General features: G+C 42.5%; 1 protein-coding gene, 1 long non-coding RNA gene and 1 pseudogene across 2 annotated transcripts in view; all 3 read right to left on the reverse strand.

Annotated features, from left to right (window-relative positions):
• Window positions 1-684: 684 nt before the first annotated feature.
• Window positions 685-4083, reverse strand: LOC128313179 (vomeronasal type-1 receptor 4-like; annotated as a pseudogene).
• Window positions 4084-11055: 6972 nt separating this feature from the next.
• The window catches only part of LOC128313246 (uncharacterized), a 32137-nt gene continuing 22117 nt past the window's right edge, over window positions 11056-21075 (reverse strand). Inside the window, exons 2-3 of the long non-coding RNA XR_008293683.1 lie at window positions 15726-15828; window positions 11056-11670 (exon numbers count right to left, since the gene is read on the reverse strand). This is a non-coding gene — a long non-coding RNA (uncharacterized LOC128313246). The remainder of the gene's footprint in view (window positions 11671-15725; window positions 15829-21075) is intronic.
• LOC106980914 (vomeronasal type-1 receptor 2) lies at window positions 18245-19472 on the reverse strand. Its single transcript, XM_015079002.2, has one exon. The coding sequence runs from the start codon at window positions 19187-19189 to the stop codon at window positions 18245-18247; it is 945 nt and encodes a 314-aa protein (XP_014934488.1). The 5' UTR covers window positions 19190-19472.

Genomic DNA, 21075 nt, shown 5'->3' on the forward strand with positions numbered 1-21075 from the left:
TTACTAAAAATAAATAAATAAAGCTAAAATGAATGAATGAATGAATGAATGAATAAATAAAGTAGGGATGCCTGGATGACTCCATTGGTTAGGCATGTGACTTTTTTTTTTTTAATGTTTATTTATTTTTGAGAGAGAGACACAGAATCTGAAGCAGGCTCCAGGCTCCAAGTTCTGAGCTGTCAGCACAGAGCCCGACCCGGGGCTCAAACCCATGAACCATGAGATCATGACCTGAGCTGAAGTTGGAAGCTTAACCAACTGAGCTGCCCAGGCACCTCTAGGCAGCTGACTCTTGATATCAGCTCAGGTCATGATCGCACAGTTTGTGGGACTGAGCCCCATCTGGCTCTGCACTGATGGCACAAAGGCAGAGGGAAAAACAATAACAACAAGAAAAATACATGTTTCCGATAAGATGAGGGAATTTTTTTATTCTTATCCAGGCAAAGCTGGGCCTGGACACACTGGGGTCACAGTTCATCGGCATAAAGGGGCTGAGAGTAGGAAAACATACAGCAAAGAGAGCTGACATGGCCACCAGCAACTGGCTGGGCTATTTATTTAAAAAAATTTTTTTTAACATTTATTTATTTTTGAGACAGAGAGAGACAGAGCGTGAACGGGGAAGGGTCAGAGAGAGGGAGACACAGAATCTGAAACGGGCTCCAGGTTCTGAGCTGTCAGCACAGAGCCCGATGCGGTGCTTGGACCCACGGACCGCGACATCATGACCTGAGCTGAAGTCGGACGCTTAACCAACTGAGCCACCCAGGCACCCCTGGCTGGGTTATTTAAACAAGCCACACAAACTTGACAAATGGAGGAGAGTCTATGACAAAACACAAAGGTGTTCACCAGAACGAGGATGCTCTGGGTGGCTCTGGAACCAGCAGAGAATCTGGGAGAGACACTGGTTGCATGAATGGATCAGACTCTGCTTGTGCCTGTGCAGGATGGAGACCATGTAGCCCCTGGCCCAGAGCATGAGCCCCAGAGAGAAAACATCAGTGAGCGATAGCCACACCACAAACAGAGGGACTCTGATATTATTGTGAAAGACCCCACAACAGTATCCATAACTCCTTTTCCACGTGATGTTTGTGCTGTCCACTGGCCAGTCTCATAAAGCGGGAAAATGGTGTTTATCAGCACATCCGGCATCCAGCAGAGGGCGGTGGAGGGGCCGATGTACTTTGCAACTTTCCCTTTAAGCGCTGCCCACTTGGAGTTCTGGGGACTGATGGTGATAGCCTGGAAGACACTCAACAGGCAGGTGATCTCAATGGACACACCCCTGGCCACTCTCTGAACATAGAAGAGAAGGACACATCTAAAATCGTCAGCACATGAGGCGCCTGGGTGGCTCAGTCGGTTAAGCGTCCAACTTCGGCTCAGGTCATGATATCCTGGTCCGTGAGTTTGAGCCCCACGTCGGGCTCTGTGCTGACCGCTCAGAGCCTGGAGCCTGCTTTGGATTCTCTGACTCCCTCTCTTTCTGCCCCTCCCCCACTCACACTCTGTCTCTCTCTGTCCCTCAAAAATGAATAAATGTTAAAAAATAAAATAAAATGAGGGGCGTCTGGGTGGCTTCGTCGGTTAAGTGTCTGACTTCGGCTCAGGTCATGATCTCACGGTCTGTGAGTTTGAGCCCCGCGTTGGGCTCTGTGCTGACCGCTCAGAGCCTGGAGCCTGTTTCAGACTCTGTGTCTCCCTCTCTCTCTGACCCTCCCTTGTTCAAGCTCTGTCTCTCTCTGTCTCAAAAATAAATAAACGTTAAAAAAAATTTTTTTAAATGAATAAACATTTTAAAAATATAAAAATATATATTTTTTTCAGGGGGCACTTGGGTGGCTCAGTCAGTTAAGTGTCCAGCTTTGGCTCATATCATGATCTCATGGTTTGTGGGTTTGAGCCTTGTGTTGGGCTCTGCACTGACAGCTCAGAGCCCGGAGTCTGCTTCAGATTCTGTGTCTCCCTCCCTCCCTCTCTCTCTCTGTCTCTCTCTCTCTGCTACTCCCCCACTTGTGTGCATGCACACGCTCTTTCTCTCTCAAAAATAAAAATTTTTGGGGCGCCTGGGTGGCTCAGTCAGTTGAACATTCGACTTCAGCTCAGGTCATGATCTCACAATTCATGAGTTCGAGCCCCGCGTCAGGCTCTGTGCTGACAGCTCGGAGCCTGAAGCCTGCTTCGTACTCTGTTTTTCTCTCTCTCTCTCTCTGCCCCTCACCTGCTTGATCTATCTCTCTCTCAAAAATAAACTTAAAAAAAATAAAACATTTTTTAAATGAAAAATAAATATATTTTCACTGGTATAAAAGTATACATCTATTTGTGGATGATGCTTTTTGTGTCTTTTGAACACACCACAGAGACATGCACACAGACTAAAATAAAAGCTATTGTTTATGAGTTGTGTGTTAAACTGAAAATTTGTTCTGTTGGGGCACCTGGGTGGCTAAGTTGGTTAAGTGTCCAACTTCAGCTCAGGTCATAAGCTCACGGCTCGTGAGTTCAAGCCCTGCATCGGGCTCTGTGCTGGCAGTTCAGAGCCTCGAGCCTGTTTTCAGATTCGGTGTCACCTTCCCTCCCTGTCCCTCCTCAGCTCTCACTCCGTTTCTCTCGCTCTCTCTCTCAAAAATGAATAAATGTCAAAAAAAATTCTTTTAAAAAGAAACAAAATTTGTTTTGTTGATCATTTAGGAGTTGTATTTTAGAATTTTGAGACACTTGAACATATATTGATATGAGTGTTACAAAGCAATAAGAGTATGTCTGTGACATGATTGTGGAATGAATGGAAATTTGCAGGACCGATGCCTGAACAATTTAGAACCTTCACCCGCGAAAAATGAGTATCTCCAAGTAAATAAAGGCGAGAGCCTTCATTTCCCAAAGCAAACTGTAAGCAAAGACAAAGAAGAGAGGGGTCTTTGCAGATGAAATATGACGTTTTATGCAGAACTCTCAGTAAGTCACTCCAGATCCATATTAACGACAAAGAAAAAACTTTACTAACCTTAAAACTGTATTGGCTTCAGAGTGGAGGGCTCTGCCAGAGAACTGAACCAAGAAGGTAAAGTTGGTTGTAATGAACAAGCTGATGTCAGGTCCCTGACGCACCCTGGTCATGTCACTGCTGTGGTATTGTTGGAGGGGGAAAAAAAACAGTCAATTATACACCATGCCTCCAGCCCGTATCAGCGTCTGCCTTTGTCGCCGGCTTTGGACCTCTATCGTCACCTTGGTTCCAAACGGACCCCAAGTTCTCATGCTCCACCGGTGGCTCCTGCCCCAGCCCCTGCGAATGCAAGGTATGAATGCGCCCCCTGCAGGAAGAGCCAGGTGTGCGAGGAGGCATCTGACAAGCGAACCTGATGCGGAGGAGAGAGCCTGTTCCGGATGTAGAGTAACGTGTGCAAAGCAGGAGCTTTAAAACACTTTTTGCATATTACTCTGAGCTGTTTGCTACATTCTTGTTTCTATGAAATATGTGAATTATACTAAAAGTTGTTGACTTTTAAAAAAAATTTTTAATGCTTATTTTATTTTTGAGAGAGAGTGAGACAGGCAGAGTGTGAGTGGGGGAGGGCAGAGAAAGGGAGACACAGAATCCCAAGCAGGCTCCAGGCTCTGAACTGTCAGCACAGAGCCCGATGCAGAGCTTGAGCCCACGAGCCAAGAGATCATGACCTGACCCAAAGTCAAGAGGCTCAACCGACTGAGCCACCCAGGTGCCCCTATAATTTACTGGGTTTTTTTTTTTAATTTTTTTAACGTTTATTTTTATTTTTGAGACAGAGAGAGACAGAGCATGAACAGGGGAGGGGCAGAGAGAGAGGGAGACACAGAATCGGAAGCAGGCTCCAGGCTCTGAGCCATCAGCCCAGAGCCCAACGCGGGGCTCGAACTCACGGACCGCAAGATCGTGACCTGAGCTAAAGTCGGACACTTAACCGTTTTTAAAACCGTTTTAAAAACACTTACTGTTTTTAATCAACAACGTTTAGGGGCGCTTGGGTGGCTCAGTCGGTTGAAAATCTGACATCGTGATCCCAGGATCTCGGGATGGAGCCCCATGTCGGCTTACATGCTAACCATGGAGCCTGCTTGGGATTCTCTCTCTGCCCTTCCCCCGCTCACACTCTTTCTCTCTCTCAAAAATAAATAAAAAAAAAAAACTTAAAATATAAATTTAAAAAACCAAATTATCATCAGAATCTAATCAGGAGAAAGCATCAGTTTTATGCAAATTTCGAGCCATCTATAGCTTCCAAGTCCCATAATCTCCAGTGTATTTAAACTGTTTCCTTAGCAATCTAGACAACAAGGTTCTCTTTTTCAGAAAATCCTGAATGACTTTAGACCACGAATGCCATCCTATTTATTTGTGCATTTCCTCATCCTGGTCCATACAGAGCCAGCCGATGGAACCTCTGGATGAAACCTATACATTAAATGTTCTTCCACATGGATATCCCAGGACCCAAGCTCATCCCTAATCCTGGGTATCAACAGGTCACTCTGTCACCAAGGGAACATTTCCAACAGCTCAAGGCCATTACTTCACGGTGGGAATTGCTCAAGGCATAAAAGCAGCCAGGCTGCAGAGGGTTGAGAGAAAGCTCTGGGACACAGGGAGAAGGGTCTAAAGACCAAACCCTGACCCTCATGAGAAAAACAGGAAAAATAGAAGCTGAAAATAAGCCTGTCAGACAGGACCATCAGAGGCAGAGAAATAAACATTTCCATGTTCTAAAGCCACAATACTTCAGGGGCACCTGGGCGGTTCAGTCGGTTAAGCGGCTAACTCTTGATTTCAGCTCACGTCATGATCTCATGGTTCATGAGATTGAGTCCTGCATCGGGCTGTGTTAAGGGTTCAGATCCTGCTTGGGATTCTTTCTCTCTCTCTCTCTCTCTCTCTCTCTCTCTCTCTGCCCCTCCCCCATTCTCTTTCTCTCTCTCTCTCAAAAATAAATGTAAAAAAAAAAAAATCCATGGTATTTCAGAAGAAGACAAGGACACCACCTGACCCAGGACTCAACATTTACCTGAGAACTTGCCTGTTGCCTTCTCTTCCTTCTCTGGGTTTCTTCTTTAAGTGAGATTATATGAAGGAGCGATGTGTGCATCTTGAGACTATGCCTTAAATGTGCCAGCCCAGCCCCTTCACCTGCTGCCACTACATCGCAGGCAGAGGGACCATGAACTGCAAAAAAGTGTCTGGCTGGCTCAGTCGGTGGGGCATACGAGTCTGCATCTCAGGGGTCATGAGTTCGAGCTCATGTTGGAGGTGAAATTTATGTAAACAACAGCAACAACAACGACAAAAAACAAAAGGTGACCTTCTCCCGACCTTTGTTGCAGGTAAGAACCAGGGTTAATAAGCTCCCACATGGAGATCAGCACATGACTCTCTCCTTTCCTGTGTTCACATGACCTCCCCTCCCACAACTCTGGCAACAGCATGGGGATGGTAGCTGCTCCAACCTGCTCCTTCCAAATTCACCTAGAGCAGACCCTTGTTACCTCCCCGTAAACCAAAGCCCGCACTCAACTCTCATAAGTGCACCTGGGAGCCCTCGTGATCAATCCCAGCCTCACCTTAGAATCACCTGGAGCACGTTATTAAAGTGACATGGAGGGGCGCCTGGGTGGCTCAGGTGGTTAAGCGTCTGACTTCGGCTCAGGTCGTGATCTCACGGCTCGTGGATCCGTGGTTCTCATCTTGTACAGACACGAGCAGCCAGTCCACCACGTTCACAGAACCAGCGTCTTTCCCAGATCCTCTGCCGAGGCCAGAGCCATCTGTAGACTCCTCGTGTCTGTTTTCATCCTCTCTTTTCTCTTTTCAGTTTATGTGATGCCTTTAGTCCATTCTTACTGGTGGCTGATGAAATGGCACTGCCCTCATTGAACTCTGCTTCCCGACAGTTAGCACCTTTGTTCTCATGAACAAGGACAATCGGCTATCCAGGCTCTGCTCTGCCTGCTGCACACAGAAGAGCCAGTGCCCCAATCTGGTGATCCAGCTCTAAATGTTAGATTTGTCTTTGCAAATGCAAAGTCCAGTCACTTATTCATTTGATTCTTTTTATAATGGTTTCGACGAGATATAATTCATGTGTAAAATCTTCCTTTGGGAAGTGTGCAATTCCATTGATATGTGTGTGTGTGACAAAAGAGTGCAATCATCACAATCTAGATTTTTTATTTTATGTTTATTTATTTTTGAGACAGAGCATGAGCAGGGGAGGGGCAGAGAGAGAGGGACACAGGATCCAAAGCAGACTCCATCCATGCTGTCCGTGCAAAGACCATCACAAGGCTTGAACCCACAAACTGTGAGATCGTGACCTGAGTTGAAGTCGGGCGCTCACCTGACTGAGCCACCCAGGTGCCCCCACAATCTTCCCTACAAGGGAATCTTCCCTACAACCTTTGCTCCCTGCTACATCTCCCTAACCCAAATACTAGTACATTCTCTGCTTCTATATTTGACATTCCATATACATGATAGTATACAATCTGTGCTCCTTGAGAACTGGCTTGTTTACTTAGCATTATGTCTAAAAGATTCGTCTATGTTGTAGCATGTAATGGTGCCTCATTCTTTTTAAATTTCTGACGATGAGTCTATGAATACACTACATTTTATTTCCCCACGAATCTGTTCACAGATACTGGGTTGTTTCTACTTTTCAACAGTTAGGAATGATGTCATGAACTTGTTGCACAAATTTTTTTGTGTGCACCTATGTCGATTCATTCATCCGAGCTTTGGATCATATCAAATGTGTGCATACCATGGGAATGCTAGTTTGGGTAAAATATTGACTCTGCCGTGCTGATGGGGGTTTCTGCAGGGTTATGGAGGAGCCAGAGCTACCCTCTGGCTGTGAGGCTAATGGGTGTTCATGGCGGTGGCATCACTGACCTGGGGGTGGAAGTGTGATGGACATCCCTCCACGTCATGACACTGCAGATATCACTGTCCTGCTGAACTCCTGTGGTCTCTCTTGGCCAGAAGATTCTCCGCTCATGCGGAGAATGGAGTTTCAGAAAACTGCCAAATCTGCTGAAATGTTTGCTAGTGTTTTTATCATTTTGGAGGGAGAGTTGATTATGTGTGGTCTCTCCCTGCAGCTCCCGTCCATATCTCTTCGCTGGATCCTGGAGCGGTTCAAGCACAGCCTTGCGCGGCCACAGGACGGTTTTGAGACTGAGTCTGCATTTACAGAGCTCAGAATTCAATAGGCATGTCAGGCACCCAACAGACCATTATAAAATACGCATGCGTGGTTCCTTTCTCTTTATTCCAATGGGGAAGTTCTGGGTCTATGTTAAGGAACTTTTCAGGGAATTTAGAGGAGACCTGGGAAATACAACTTGGAAAAAAATGGACTGAATTTTGATATATTCAGAATGTTTCCTTTTTTCTTAAGATTTTGGTGGGGGGCATCTGCATGGCTCAGTGTGACTGTTGATTTTGACTCACATCATGGTCTCATGATTGTGGAATGGGGCCCCACCTCAGGCTCTGTGCTGAGCATGGAACCTGCTTGGGATTCTCTCTCTCTCTCTCTCTCTCTCCCTCTGCCCCTCTCCCTGACTTGCACACTCTCACTGTCACTAGAATAATTAAAAAAAAAACAGATATTTTAAATTTTTAAGTAATCTCCACACCCAACATGGGGCTTAAACTCACGACCATGAGATTAAGAGTTGCACACTCTTCCAACTGAGCCAGCCAGGTACCCTTATTTTTTTTAAAGATTATTTTAGGGGCACCTAGGTGGCTCAGTTAGTTGAGCATCTGACTTCGACTCAGGTCATGATCACACATTTGTGAGTTTGAGCCCCGTGTCAGGTTCTGTGCTGACAGTTCAAAGACTGGAAACTGCTTTGGATTCTGTGTCTTCCTCCCTCTCTCTGCCCCTCCCCCACTCACACTATGTCTCTCTCTCTCAAAAATAAATAAACATTAAAAAAATGTTTTTAAAAATAATATAAAATTTTTAAAAGATTTTTACTTTTTTAGACTTTTTTTCAAAGTTCATTTATTTTTTTTTTAATTTTTTTTTCAACGTTTATTTATTTTTGGGACAGAGAGAGACAGAGCATGAACGGGAGACGGGCAGAGAGAGAGGGAGACACAGAATCGGAAACAGGCTCCAGGCTCTGAGCCATCAGCCCAGAGCCTGACGCGGGGCTCGAACTCACAGACCGTGAGATCGTAATCTGGCTGAAGTCGGACGCTTAACCGACTGCGCCACCCAGGCGCCCCCAAAGTTCATTTATTTTTGAGAGAGTATGTGCACACACGCACAAGCACGGGAGGGGCAGAGAGACAGGGGGACAGAGGATCCAAAACAGGCTCTAAGATGATAACAGAGAGCCCAATGCAGGGACTCAAACAGCCCAATATGGGACTCAAACTCACGATCCGTGAGATCACGACACGAGACCTGAGCCGAAGTTGGACGCTTAACTGACTAAGCCACCCAGATACTCTGATTTTAATTCATTTTTTAAGTAATCTCTACAACCAACATGGGGCTTGAACTCACAACCTGAAATCAAGAGTCACACGCTCAACCAACTGAGCCAGGCAGGTGCTCCCATGTTTTCTATGTTTTCATATTAGTGTTTTCTATATTTTCAAGGGATAGTTCAGTTTCCTTCACTAAACACTATTTTTCAAAACAGAGGAAAAGAGGCACTGGATATATCTTATTTAATTAATATACCTTGATATTAAAGTTTTTGGGGTTTTTTTTTGTTTTTTGGGTTTTTTTTGTTTTGTTTGGATCATTTTTTGGTTTTTGTGAGTTTTTCTTTTTTTTCTTTTGATATTAAAACTTTTAAAAGAACCAACAACTGATGAATTTGTGTTTAAAATGGATGGATTTTTTTGAAGAATAGAGGACTTGTGACTATACATTTTGCAGAGCATTTGTGACTGATGCACCATATTACAAATAGATGTTTGAATAGTCTCAGCAAACTACTTGATAATTGTTAACAGTTGTTCATATTTTATAATGCAGATGTATCCAGCCTCTTAGGTTCAGCATGATCCCAGTCAACAAGTACTAGTAAATTTCATGTCAATGCTCAGACATTAGAGCAGTCCCATAAGTCACAAACGAATCTCAAGAATTAATCTCTAGTATCACCACTTGTACTCAGGAATATCCTGGGATTTGTAGCCATAAAATAAGATGATAAAATACAAAAGACGAATCTTAATAAAAACAGGGATGGGGGGGTACCTGGCTGGCTCAGTCGGTAGAGCATGTGACTCTTGATCTCAGGGTCGTGAGTTTGAGCCCCACGTTGGGCGTAGAGATTACTTAAAATCTGTTTTTTAATGTTTATTTATTTATTTTGAGAGAGAACAAGATAGAGAGCAACTGGGGGAGGGGCAGAGAGAGAGTGAGACAGAGAATCCCAAGCAGGCTCCATGCTGTCTGCACAGAGCCTAACACAGGGCTCGATCCCATGAACCGAAAGATCATGACCTGAGCCAAAATCAGGAGTCAGTTGCTTAACTGACGGAGCCACCCAGGCATCCCCCAAAATAAAATCTTTAAAAAAATAATAATAATAATAAAGTTTCATGCAATACTGGATGTGTGTGCATGTATGTGTGACTGGGTACAATGACAATATAAATGACAATATAAGAGATCAATGGACGGTTTTTTTTTTAATGTTTATTTTTCAGAGAGAGAGAGAGAGAGAGAGTGCAAGCAGGGGAGGGGCAGAGAGAGAGGGAGACACAGAATGTGAAGCAGGCTCCAGGCTCTGAGCTGTCAGCACAGAGCCCGACGCGGGTCTCCAACCCACACTGTGAGATCATGACCTGAGCCGAAGTCAGACTCTTACCAACTGACCATCAAGGCACTGCAGACAGTTTTAATAGCAAGAGTGTCACTAAGGTGAGGGAACTGAAGAAGATGGACACAAAAAGGTTGAGGGACCGACCATATACAGCCACGTATTAAAAATGAAAGATAATCCTGATGGATTTGGCTCTGAAATGAAAAATAGACTAGAAGGAAAAATAGGCTAGACACATATATGTGGAGACATGGTTTTTGAATATGTGACAGGTGTGGTATACAAAAGAAAGAAGGAAAAAGTAAATTGGGCTTTACCAAAATTAAATTAATTTATGCAGGGGCGCCTGGATGGCTCAGTCAGTTAAGCATCTGACTCTTGATTTCGGCTCATGTCATGATCTCATGGTTCATGAGAGTGAGCCCCGTGCTGGGTGTGGAGCCTGTTTGCAATTCTCTCTCCCTTTGTTCCTTCCCCATTCATGTGTATGCACACATGTGCATGCATTCTCTCTCACAAAAAGAAAAAAATATATATATATATAGATGCATTGAGGGATACTATCAAGGAAGTGAAAAGACAACCCATCTGGGAGAAAACATTGGTGAGTTATATAACTGATAAGGTTCTGATGTCCAAAATATCTAAAGAACTCTTACAACTCAAAACAAGCAAACAACAACAAAAAAAACTTTAAGATAAGCAAAATAATTGAATAAATATTTGCAGAAATAGAAAAACCCATCCTAAAACGAATAAGGAATGTCAAGAGTCCCCAAATAACCAAAACAATCCTAAAAAAAGAGCAAAGTTGGAGGATTTGCACTTTCTGATTTCAAAACTTACCGCAAAGTTAGAGTAATCAAAACAGTGTGTTGTGGACCATACATAATACACAGGCCATATGCTACTGGAATAAAACAGAGAACCCAGAAATAATCCTTGTATATATGTCAGAATATTTTTGACAAGGGTGCTAGGACAGACTTTTTAACAAGTGGTGCCAGGAAAACCTGATATCCACACGCAGAAGAATGAAGTTGGATCCTTACTTTACACTAAACACAAAAAACTAATCCAAGAAGGATCAAATACCTAAACATAAAAGCTAAAACAATAAAGCTCTTACAAGGAAACATAATGAAAAAGTTACATGACCTTGGACATAGCAATTGTCTCTTGGATTTGACACCAAAAGCACAGGCAGCAAAAGAAAAAGACAAACAGATAAAATACACTGTATCAAAAGTAAAAGCTTTTGTGCATCCTAGTACGTTATTAAACGAGTACAAAGGCAACCCAAAGAATGGAAGAAAATATTTGCAGATCAGGTATCTGATGAAGAGTTAATAGCCAGAATACATAAAGAACTCTTACAATTCAACAACAAGCCCAATTGAAAAAGAGTCGTAGGACTTGAGCACACATTTCTCCGAAAAAGAGACACAAATGATGGTCAACATCATTAAACAACACATTAAAAAATATTCAACATCACTAATCATTACAGAAATGAAAATCAAAACCTCAATGGTACACCACTTCACACCCATTAGGATGATGATTACATAGAGACAAAAAAAAACACAAACAAACAAAAACAAGAAATACCAAGCATTGGTGAGGATATGAAGAAGTTGTAACTCTTGGGTATTCCCAGAACAAAGGCAAAATGGTGCAGCTGCTATGCTTTTCCTTAAAAAGTTAAACACATGGGGGCGCCTGGCTGGCTCAGTCAGAAGAGCCTGTGACTGTTGATCTCAGAGTTGTGAGTTCAAGCCCCATGTTGGGTGAAGAGATTGCTTAAAAAAATAAAATCTTGGGGAAAAAAAAAACCATTAAACACATGATTACCATATGATCCAGAAATTCCACCTGTAGGTATATGCTCATGAGGACTGAAGTGAGGGACTCAAACAGATTTCAATGCTCTTGTGTGATAATCACCTGGAAGTGTTATGTTGTTTTTTCATTACAGGGTTAATTTTTTTATTTTTTTAAATATTTATTTTTGAGAGAGAGAGAGGCACAGAGAGAGAGAGAGACAGAGGGTGAGTAGGGGAGGGGTAGAGAGAGAGGGAGACACAGAATCCGAAGCAGGTTCCAGGCTCTGAGATGTCAGCACAGAGCCCAAGGCGGGGCTCGACTCCATGGACCATGAGATCATGACCTGAGCCAAAGTCTGATGCCCAGCCAACTGAGCCACCCAGGCGCCCCTAATTTTGTAAATGTTTTAAATTCCTGCTTTGAATAATATGGAAAGGAAATAAAGCATTGATGCATCACTATGAAATATGTTTACAAGAAATTGTTTTAGTTCATTGCTGACTTCATTTTGATTAAAAAGGTAATATTTGCCACCTATATTCACAGGTAAAAGGAGCTTGTAAACTGTCCTACAGTAAAATCCAGCTATTTCAGATCCAGGACAGAGTTTTCTCCGTATGTTATTAAGGAAGGGAGCATGTGAGTGAAAGATAGACTTTGGTCAATGATTCTCACCTCTGGAATGACTGAAATCTACATTAAAAAAAATTTTTTTTAATGGTTATTTATTTTTGAGAGAGAGAGACAGACAGAGGATAATCAGGGGAGGGACAGAGAGAGAAGGAGACACAGAATCCAAAGCAGGCTCCAGGCTCCGAGCTGTCAGCACAGAGCCCGACACGGGGCTCGAACTCACAAACTGTGAGATCATGACCTGAGCTGAAGTCAGATGCTTAACCGACTGAGCCACCCAGGCGCCCCTGAAATCTACATTTTGAAAAAATGTTTATTTATTTTATTTAGAGAGAGAAAGAGAGCATGAGCAGGGAGAGGTGCAGAGAGAGGGTGAGGGAGAGTGAGAGAGCGAGAGAGGGAGAGAATCCAAGCAGGCTCCATGTTAACAGTACATGGAGCTGGATCTCACGACCCATGAGGTCATGACCTGAGCTGACATCAAGAGTCAGCTCTTCAACCGACTGAGCCACCCAGGCACCCCTGGAACCTAAAAATTTAAGCTGAAGAGTTAATGATTGTAAAATCTACATTTTTCAGAATACGTCAAATATTTACACATAAAAGATTTTAAAACTACATCACCAAAAAATACATCTATGGAGTATTTATGCATTATAGTGTAATTGGCAAAGTTGAAACAACCCAAATGTTTAACAACTAATTGTTGGATTAACAAACTGGAGCATATCAGGACGCTTGAGTGGCCCAGTCAGTTAGGCATCTGACTTCAGCTCAGGTCATGATCTCGCAGTTCGTGAGTTCGAGCCCCACGTCGGGCTCTGTGCTGACAGCTCAGAGCCTGGAGCCTGCTTCGGATTCTGTGTCTCCCTCTCTCTCTCTGCCCCTCCCCCAGTCACTCTCTGTCTCTCAAATATGAATAAACATTAAAAAATTTTTTTAAATAAAAATTTTTAAAAAAACTGTGGCATATCCATACAACGAAATGTCACTCAGGAATAAAAAGGAATGAACTATTAATCTACAGCACAGCATGGGTTAATATCAAAGGCATTACGCTGAGTGAAAGAAACCAGTTTCAAAAGGTTATATAATGTATGGTTCCAATTATAGGATATTATGAAAAATGTAAAAATCTGATGGAAATTAGATTGGAGAATCCAGGTGTGAGCCTAGGGAAGATATGATTTCAGAGAGGCATGAGGAAATAATCTCTGGAGTGATGGCTAATCTCGGTACCTGATCATGCACAGGGCTTCTAAGAGGTGGGCGACATGAACAGGACCCAAGAGCAACCAATGACAGCTCTGTCTCCAGCGTGGTCCACCTCCATCCTGGAAAATTCTGGGCTTGCAGGGTTCTAGCAGCGTCTGCTGCATGAGGCCTCTTTGGCTCAATATTCCCAGGGAGGGTATGACATCATATGGTCAACATGCCCAAGTTTGTGATTCTACCTCCATGACAATATTGGACGTGTGAGCCCCCCAAGGAAATGAAATCAAGTATGAGTCAGAGTGAAATGAAATACACTTTATTAAAAATCTCTCCCTTCTGATGATTCTACCCTAAATAAAGTCTAAGGGACATTAGGTTAAAAAAAATAAGTGTAGTTGGGAATGCAAGCTGGTGCCGCCACTCTGGAAAACAGTATGGAGGTTCCTCAAAAAACTAAAAATAGAACTACCCTATGACCCAGCAATTGCACTACTAGGTATTTATCCAAGGGATACAGGTGTGCTGTTTCGAAGGGGCACATGCACCCCAATGTTTATAGCAGCACTATCAACAATAGCCAAAGTATGGAAAGAGCCCAAATGTCCATCGATGGATGAATGGATAAAGAAGATGTGGTATACATAAACAATGGAGTATTACTCGGCAATCAAAAAGAATGAAATCTTGCCATTTGCAATACATGGATGGAACTGGATGGTATTATGCTAAATGAAATTAGTCAGTCAAAGAAAGACAAAAATCATATGACTTCACTCATATAAGGACTTCAGGAGACAAAACAAATGAACAAAAGGGAAGGAAAACAAAAATAATATAAAAACAGGGGGACAAAACAGAAGAGACTCATAAATATGGAGAACAAACTGAGGGTTATGGGAGGGGTGGTGGGAGGGGGGGTGGGCTAAATGGGCAAGGGGCATTAAGGAATCTACTCCTGAAATCATTGTTTCACTATATGCTAATTTGGATGTAAATTTTAGAAAAATAAAAAAATAAAATTGAAATGAATGAATGAATGAATGTAGGGGTACCTGGGTGGCTCAGTTGGTTAAGCGTCCAACTCTTGATTTTGGCTCAGGTCATGATATCCCAGTTCATGAGTTCAAGCCCGTCACTAGGCTCTGAACTGACAGCACAGAGCCTGCTTGGGATTCTCTCTCTCCTTCTCTCTCTGCTCCTCTCCTGATCTCTCTCTCAAAGAAATAAAAATTTAAAAAATAAATATCAACAAGTAAATTTTTAGGTTCCATCTGAAATGAGGTCATAGACTTTTGTAATGATCTTTACGATGTGCCATAAAAATGTTTTTGAAGACGCTTATGTATCACAAAATCCCAAAATTCTCAGATGAAAGTTGAAGCTATAAATATCCCTAAGACCAGAGAATAGAAACAAACACTATGAACTAGTTCTGTAAGGACCCTCTGGATCCCTTGCCTGTTCTCAGTCCTGATGCAATGATCCTGGCACTAATAGTAACTTTGGACTCGTGAAGGGAAGAATGAGCACTTTGTTAGGTTATTTTTTTGCCCTTTAGCAGAACTCGGTGTGCATGTTGAGGCCAATACAAACATGTGACATGGGCATACAAAATACTGCTTGTCTGACCTCTTAAACTGGGGAATTCCTGATGCCCTCCAGGGATTTTTATCCCACAAAGCAAATTTAATAGGGCAAAAGGGAACATTAACTAGTTTTCTCAATGTACCTTATATCTCAATGATACAAATAAAAATGGAACAAATAAATGAGGGAGAACAGACAAATATTTCTTACAGAAGAATGTTAAATAGTATACACGGATATTCCTCTTTCCAAGAGGTGGAGATTAGTTCACCTGCTCTTTCCAAGAGGTGGAGGTCAGTTCACCCGCTCCCACACCATTGTGTTTGGGCTAAACCTATCAACTCCCTTCCAATCAATACAGAATGGGAATGGACAGATAGAAATTTTATAGTGGAGAAACTGGAAAACACTACCAACACTTGATAACCAAGTGGTCGAGATCGACATAGCCGGTGATAAGTAAAGATTAATGATTAATGAATAATTCATTTCCAGTGATATGATGTGATGAGATGTTTTTTCTAAGTAAGCATTGTCTAATCAAAGAAAAACATCAGACAAAACAAATTTTAGAGGTATCCTAGATAGTACCTGAACAGTCCTCCACATACCTGTCAAGTTCATAAAATTCTAGGAGACTGAGAATCAGACAGAGAGCAGAGGAAGTTGGAGACACATGTCAGCTGAATGTAATGTGGTATTCTGGACTGGATCCTGGAAGAGAAAAAAAAAAAAGACATTCGTGTTAAAACTGATGAAATAAGAATAAAGTCTACAGTTCAATTTACAGTGTGGTGCCAGGGCTGGTTTCTTAGTTTTCCAAAATGTACCATGGAAACCATGGAAATGTAAGATGTTAACAACAGGAGAGACAGGGAGGGGACGATGGGAATTCTATGTTCTTTGCTACTTTCCTGCAAATTTAGACAGATTCCAAAGTAAAAATATTACATTAAAATTGCAACCATTTATAAGTTAATTACAGATATTTACATTAAATTATGTTGGGGTGCCCAGGTGACTGGTTCGATTGAGCATCTGACTGGCTCAGGTCATGATTTTGCAGTTCATGAGTTTGAGGGCTACGTCAGGCTCTGTGCTGACAGCTCTGAGCCTGGAGCCTGCTTCAGATTCTGTGTCTCCCTCTCTCTCTGCTGTTCCCCCACTCACACACACACACACACTCTCTCTCTCTCAAAAACAAAAAATACATTAAATTATGTCTGAGTTGATATCTACTGTTTTCTTTTGAATGTGTCCATTTGCTCTGTTGGGTGATTTCAAAAGCGGGAAAGCTCATTAAGCAAAATGGATTCAATAGATTCACGTCTTTGGTCTCCAGATGGCTACTCTTCTGCTAATCCAAGCTTAATGAAGAGTTCCTCTATCAGCTTGTCTCCCCAACTTGCAAATGCAGGCACCCGCCTTGGAATCGACTTCTCATCAACCAGCCTGTTGGCACCAAGACCAATCCCAGAACAACTGACCTTCCAAAGACCCTGAATATTAATTCATTCTCATCACAGACATAAAATGTCTACTTAATGTTAGCCTTCTACCTCCACTCTTTTTACATCTCAGCTAACATATCATCCTGCCTTGGCCTTTGTCTCCTCAGAATTCCAAGGTTCCACTGAAAATATTTTTAACATGCTTATCTTTCTCCACACATGTTTTCTTTTTTCTTTTTTTAATTTTTATTTACTTTTGAAAGAGAGTAAGAGACAGAGTGCGAGCAGGGGAGGGGAGGGGCAGAGAGAGAGGGAGACACAGAATGTGAAGCAGGCTCCAGGCTCTGAGCTGTCAGCACAGAGCCCAACGCGGGGCTCAAACCCACGAACCGAGAGATCATGACCTGAGCTGAAGTCGGATGCTTAACTGACTGAGCCACCCAGGCGCCCCAACACACACGTTTTCTAATTTCAAACTACTACTGTTCTCTAAGAATGTGAGACACAATATTCACAACCTGGTTGTCATTGTTCTTAACAATGAAAACCTAATTTTACCTCCAACTTCACCTCAGGACACTTGCGTTACGTTACAGGGATGTGGAACCCTCTGCCCTGAATTCCTCGAAGGACCACCCCACAGGTATTCTTCTTACAGGCCCAACTAGTCTTACGATTACATGGCCAGTAAATCCCAAGGAAATTTGATATGTCACATTAAAAATTATACATCCAGGGTGCCTGGCTGGCTCTGTCGGTTAAGTGCCCGACTCTTGACTTTGGCTCAGGTCATGACCTCATGGTTCATTAGATTGATCCTGAGTTGGGGATCTGTGCTGACAGCACAAAGCCTGCTTGGAATTCTCGCTCTCCCTCTCTCTCTCTTTGTCCCTCCGCCATTCATGCTCTATCTCTCTCAAAATAAATAAATAAGCATTTTAAAAAATTATACACCCAAAGACATTTCCAGTAACTCTATGTTATTTCAGGACCGTTTTATTTATTGGACTCTGAATTTCTCCACGACCAGCATTAATAAAATGTAATTACATGAGTACTTACATAATTATTACATAGGATTTCATTTACAATGGCTGTTATTTACTCCTTATTGTTGTAGCAGAATCTCTGTCTTATTCAAAACTATAAAATAAGACTGACTGGGGCGACTTGGTGGCTCACTTGGTTAAACATCCGACTCTTGGTTTGGGCTTGGGTCATGATCTCACAGTTTCGTGAGTTCGAGCCCTACATCGGACTCTGCACTGACAGTGCAGAACCTGCTTGGGATTCTCTCTCTCCCCTCTCTCTTTCTCTGTCCCTCCCCCACTTGCTCTGTCTCTTTCTCTCTCAAAATAAATAAACTTAAAAAAAATTTTTTAATAAAATAAGACTATTTTACTGAAGATTTCTTGAAGGATGAGTATAACAAGTGGCTGAACACTGGGGTGCCTGGGTGGCTCAGTCAGTTTAGCATCTGACTTCAGATCAGGTCATGATCTCACGGTTCATGGGTTCAAGCCCCATGTTGGGCTCCGTGCTGACAGCTCAGAGCCTAGAGCCTGCTTCGCATTCTGTGTCTCACTTTCTCTCTCATGCTGTCTGTCTCTCTCTCTCAAAAACAAATGAACATTAAAAAAAAAAAAAGATGTGGCTGAACACAGTGCAAACCAGACAATTTATATTTCTCTGATGAGACGAGGGAAGTGTGTATTTCTTCCCATGCACACAGAGAAGAATCTGGATACACAGTGGTTGTGACTCAGGAGAATAAAGGGGCAGGCAGTTGGGAAACCTGAATTGATTAGGGCAGAGGTGGTCATCAGCCACCAGCAGGTCTTATAAAAAACAGAAAAATAAATGTAAATAATGGAGGAGAAGGTGTAAAAAGATACAAAGGTGCTCACCAGGACAAGGATGCTTTGAGTGGCTCTGATCTCAGGGGAGGACGTAGGGGGCACTTTGGTTCTATGAATGTGTTGGACCTGATGCCTGTGCTTGTGCAGGATGGAAACCATGAACACACTGGTCCAAGTTATGAGCCCCAAGCACAAAACATCATGGACAGATATCAATAACATATATAGTAAGTCTGTGTGTTTGTCATGCAGTTTAGAAGTACAGTATCCCAAGTCCATAGTTCTTGAAGTGTTTCTGCTGTTCCATTTGTCAGTCACATACACAGGAACCATAATATGGAGTATTATGTTCAGAGTCCAACAGAGAATATTTGAGGGGCCAATGTATTGGGAAGCTTTCCCTTTAAGCATTGCCCACCTGGAGCCCCAGGGACTGATGGTGATGGCTTGGAAGACACTCAAGAGGCAGGTGGTGTCGATGGACATACCCCGGGCCACTCTGTGAACAAAGAAAACAACTTTGCATCCAAAGTCACTGAGAAAAGATTTCAGCTCAAAAGCTGCCATGGTCTCTGGGATCCCTCGAGAGAGAATGACCAAGCAGTTGATTAAAGTCAAGTGCCTGAGAATCAAGCCTGTGGACTTTGCCCCGTATCCCCTGAGGTAATGGGACGTAAAATGGTAGAAGAGCCAGAAGTTTCCCAGGATTCCAACAACTATCTGGAATAAGAAGATCAGAGCAAATTTCACATCTGTTGAGGCCATTCTGTCATTCTCCAGGGTTCAGAGTTCGCATTCACAAAGAGAAGACTCTACATGAAAACAGGAGTTGTGGGCTAATGGTTCATGGAAAATAAATTTAAAATTCTCCACGTGCTACTACTTTTCTCTGAGAATTTCTTTCAAATGCACACATGTTCTTTGATTCAAAGATTTCCAAGTTCAGGGGCGCATGGGTGGCTCAGTCAGATAAGTATCCGACTTCAGCTCAGGTCATGTTCTCGTGGTTCGTGAGTTCAAGCCCTGAGTCGGGCTCTGTGCTAACAGCTCAGAACCTGGAGCCTGCTTTGGATTCTGTGTCTCCCAATCTCTGCCCCTCTCCTTCTTGTGCTCTGTCTCTCTTCCTCTCAAAATAAATAAACATTAAAAAACACTAAAAAAAAAAGAAGAAAGATTTCCAAGTTTAACATATTGCTTTATATAGTTCTCATTTACTCTTTTTTTTAATTTTTAAAAAACATTTTTTATTTATTTTTGAGACAGAGGGAGAGTACGAGCAGGGGAGGGGCAGAGAGAGAGGGAGACACAGAATTAGAAGTGGTCTCCAGGCTCTGAGCTGACACAGGGCTCGAACTCACAGACCATGAGATCATGACCTGAGGTGAAGTCAGATGCTTAACCAACTGAGCCACCCAGGTGCTCCTAGTCACTCTTATTAATGCTTTACCTATGGTAAATTATTTAATACTTAGAGATGTATACGTTTTACAGACAAGGAGGCTTTAATTAAAATGAGGTTATATGACTCAGTGAAATATTACAATAGCTAGGGTGCAATAATCTTGGTGTTTACCATCATGCTATATACTCTCATAGTATCTGAGATACTGAGTACTGAGATCTGATATACCTGATTGTATCTTTTTTTTTTTTAAGATTCTATTTTTAAGTAATCTCTACCCCAACATGGGCCTCGAACTCACAACCCTGAGATCAAGAATTGAATGCTGTACTTGGAAGCACTCTGGCACCCGTACCTGGTTGGATCTTTAAATAATACAGATACATGGGGGCACCCGGGTGGCTCAGTCAGTTAAGTGCCTGACTTCGGCTCAGGTCATGATCTCGCAGTCAGTGAGTTCGAGTCCCACATCAAGCCCTGTGCTGACAGCTCAGAGCCTGGAGCCTGCCTCAGATTCTGTGTCTCCCTTCCTCTCTGCTCCTCCCCCACTCACACTCTGTCTCTCTCTGTCCCTCAAAAATGAATAAATGTTAAAAAAAAAAATAAAATGAGGGGCGTCTGGGTGGCTTGGTCAGTTAAGCGTCTGACTTCGGCTCAGGTCATGATCTCCCAGTCTGTGAGTTCGAGCCCCGCGTCGGGCTCTGTGCTGACAGCTCAGAGCCTGGAGCCTGTTTCCGATTCTGTGTCTCCCTCTCTCTCTGCCCCTCCCCTGTTCATGCTCTGTCTCTCTCTGTCTCAAAAATAAATAAACGTTAAAAAAATATTTAAAAAATAAAATAAAATAAAATGCAATACAGATATATGCACACATGCAGGGTAATCTTTGAAATTTACTTTAACTTAGGTTTGATTGTGACAATTCTTCATTTTTGCTAAAATGTTTGTTCCATTGACCAACATCACTTGTGAATGAAGATGAAAAGGTCTGAATAAAGACCTGAATAGTATCTATCCATGAGCAAAATGGATTTCCCAAATGTGGATCAATGTTAATATAGCAACAGAAGTAATGATACAATTCCCCCCCTGACAACAGAAATTGTTGTGTAATATTTCACTTTGCCCTAAACTATGGGATTTGTAGATTTAAATAAAACATTTGGAGATAAAAACATTTAGAATAGGATCTATATTATTCCTCCTTAGAGAGCAGGCAGTGAGCTGTGATTTTTGAAAAAAAAAATAACAA

Source organism: Acinonyx jubatus, chromosome E2, assembly GCF_027475565.1.
Source record: "Acinonyx jubatus isolate Ajub_Pintada_27869175 chromosome E2, VMU_Ajub_asm_v1.0, whole genome shotgun sequence".
NCBI classification, from domain to species: Eukaryota; Metazoa; Chordata; class Mammalia; order Carnivora; family Felidae; genus Acinonyx; species Acinonyx jubatus.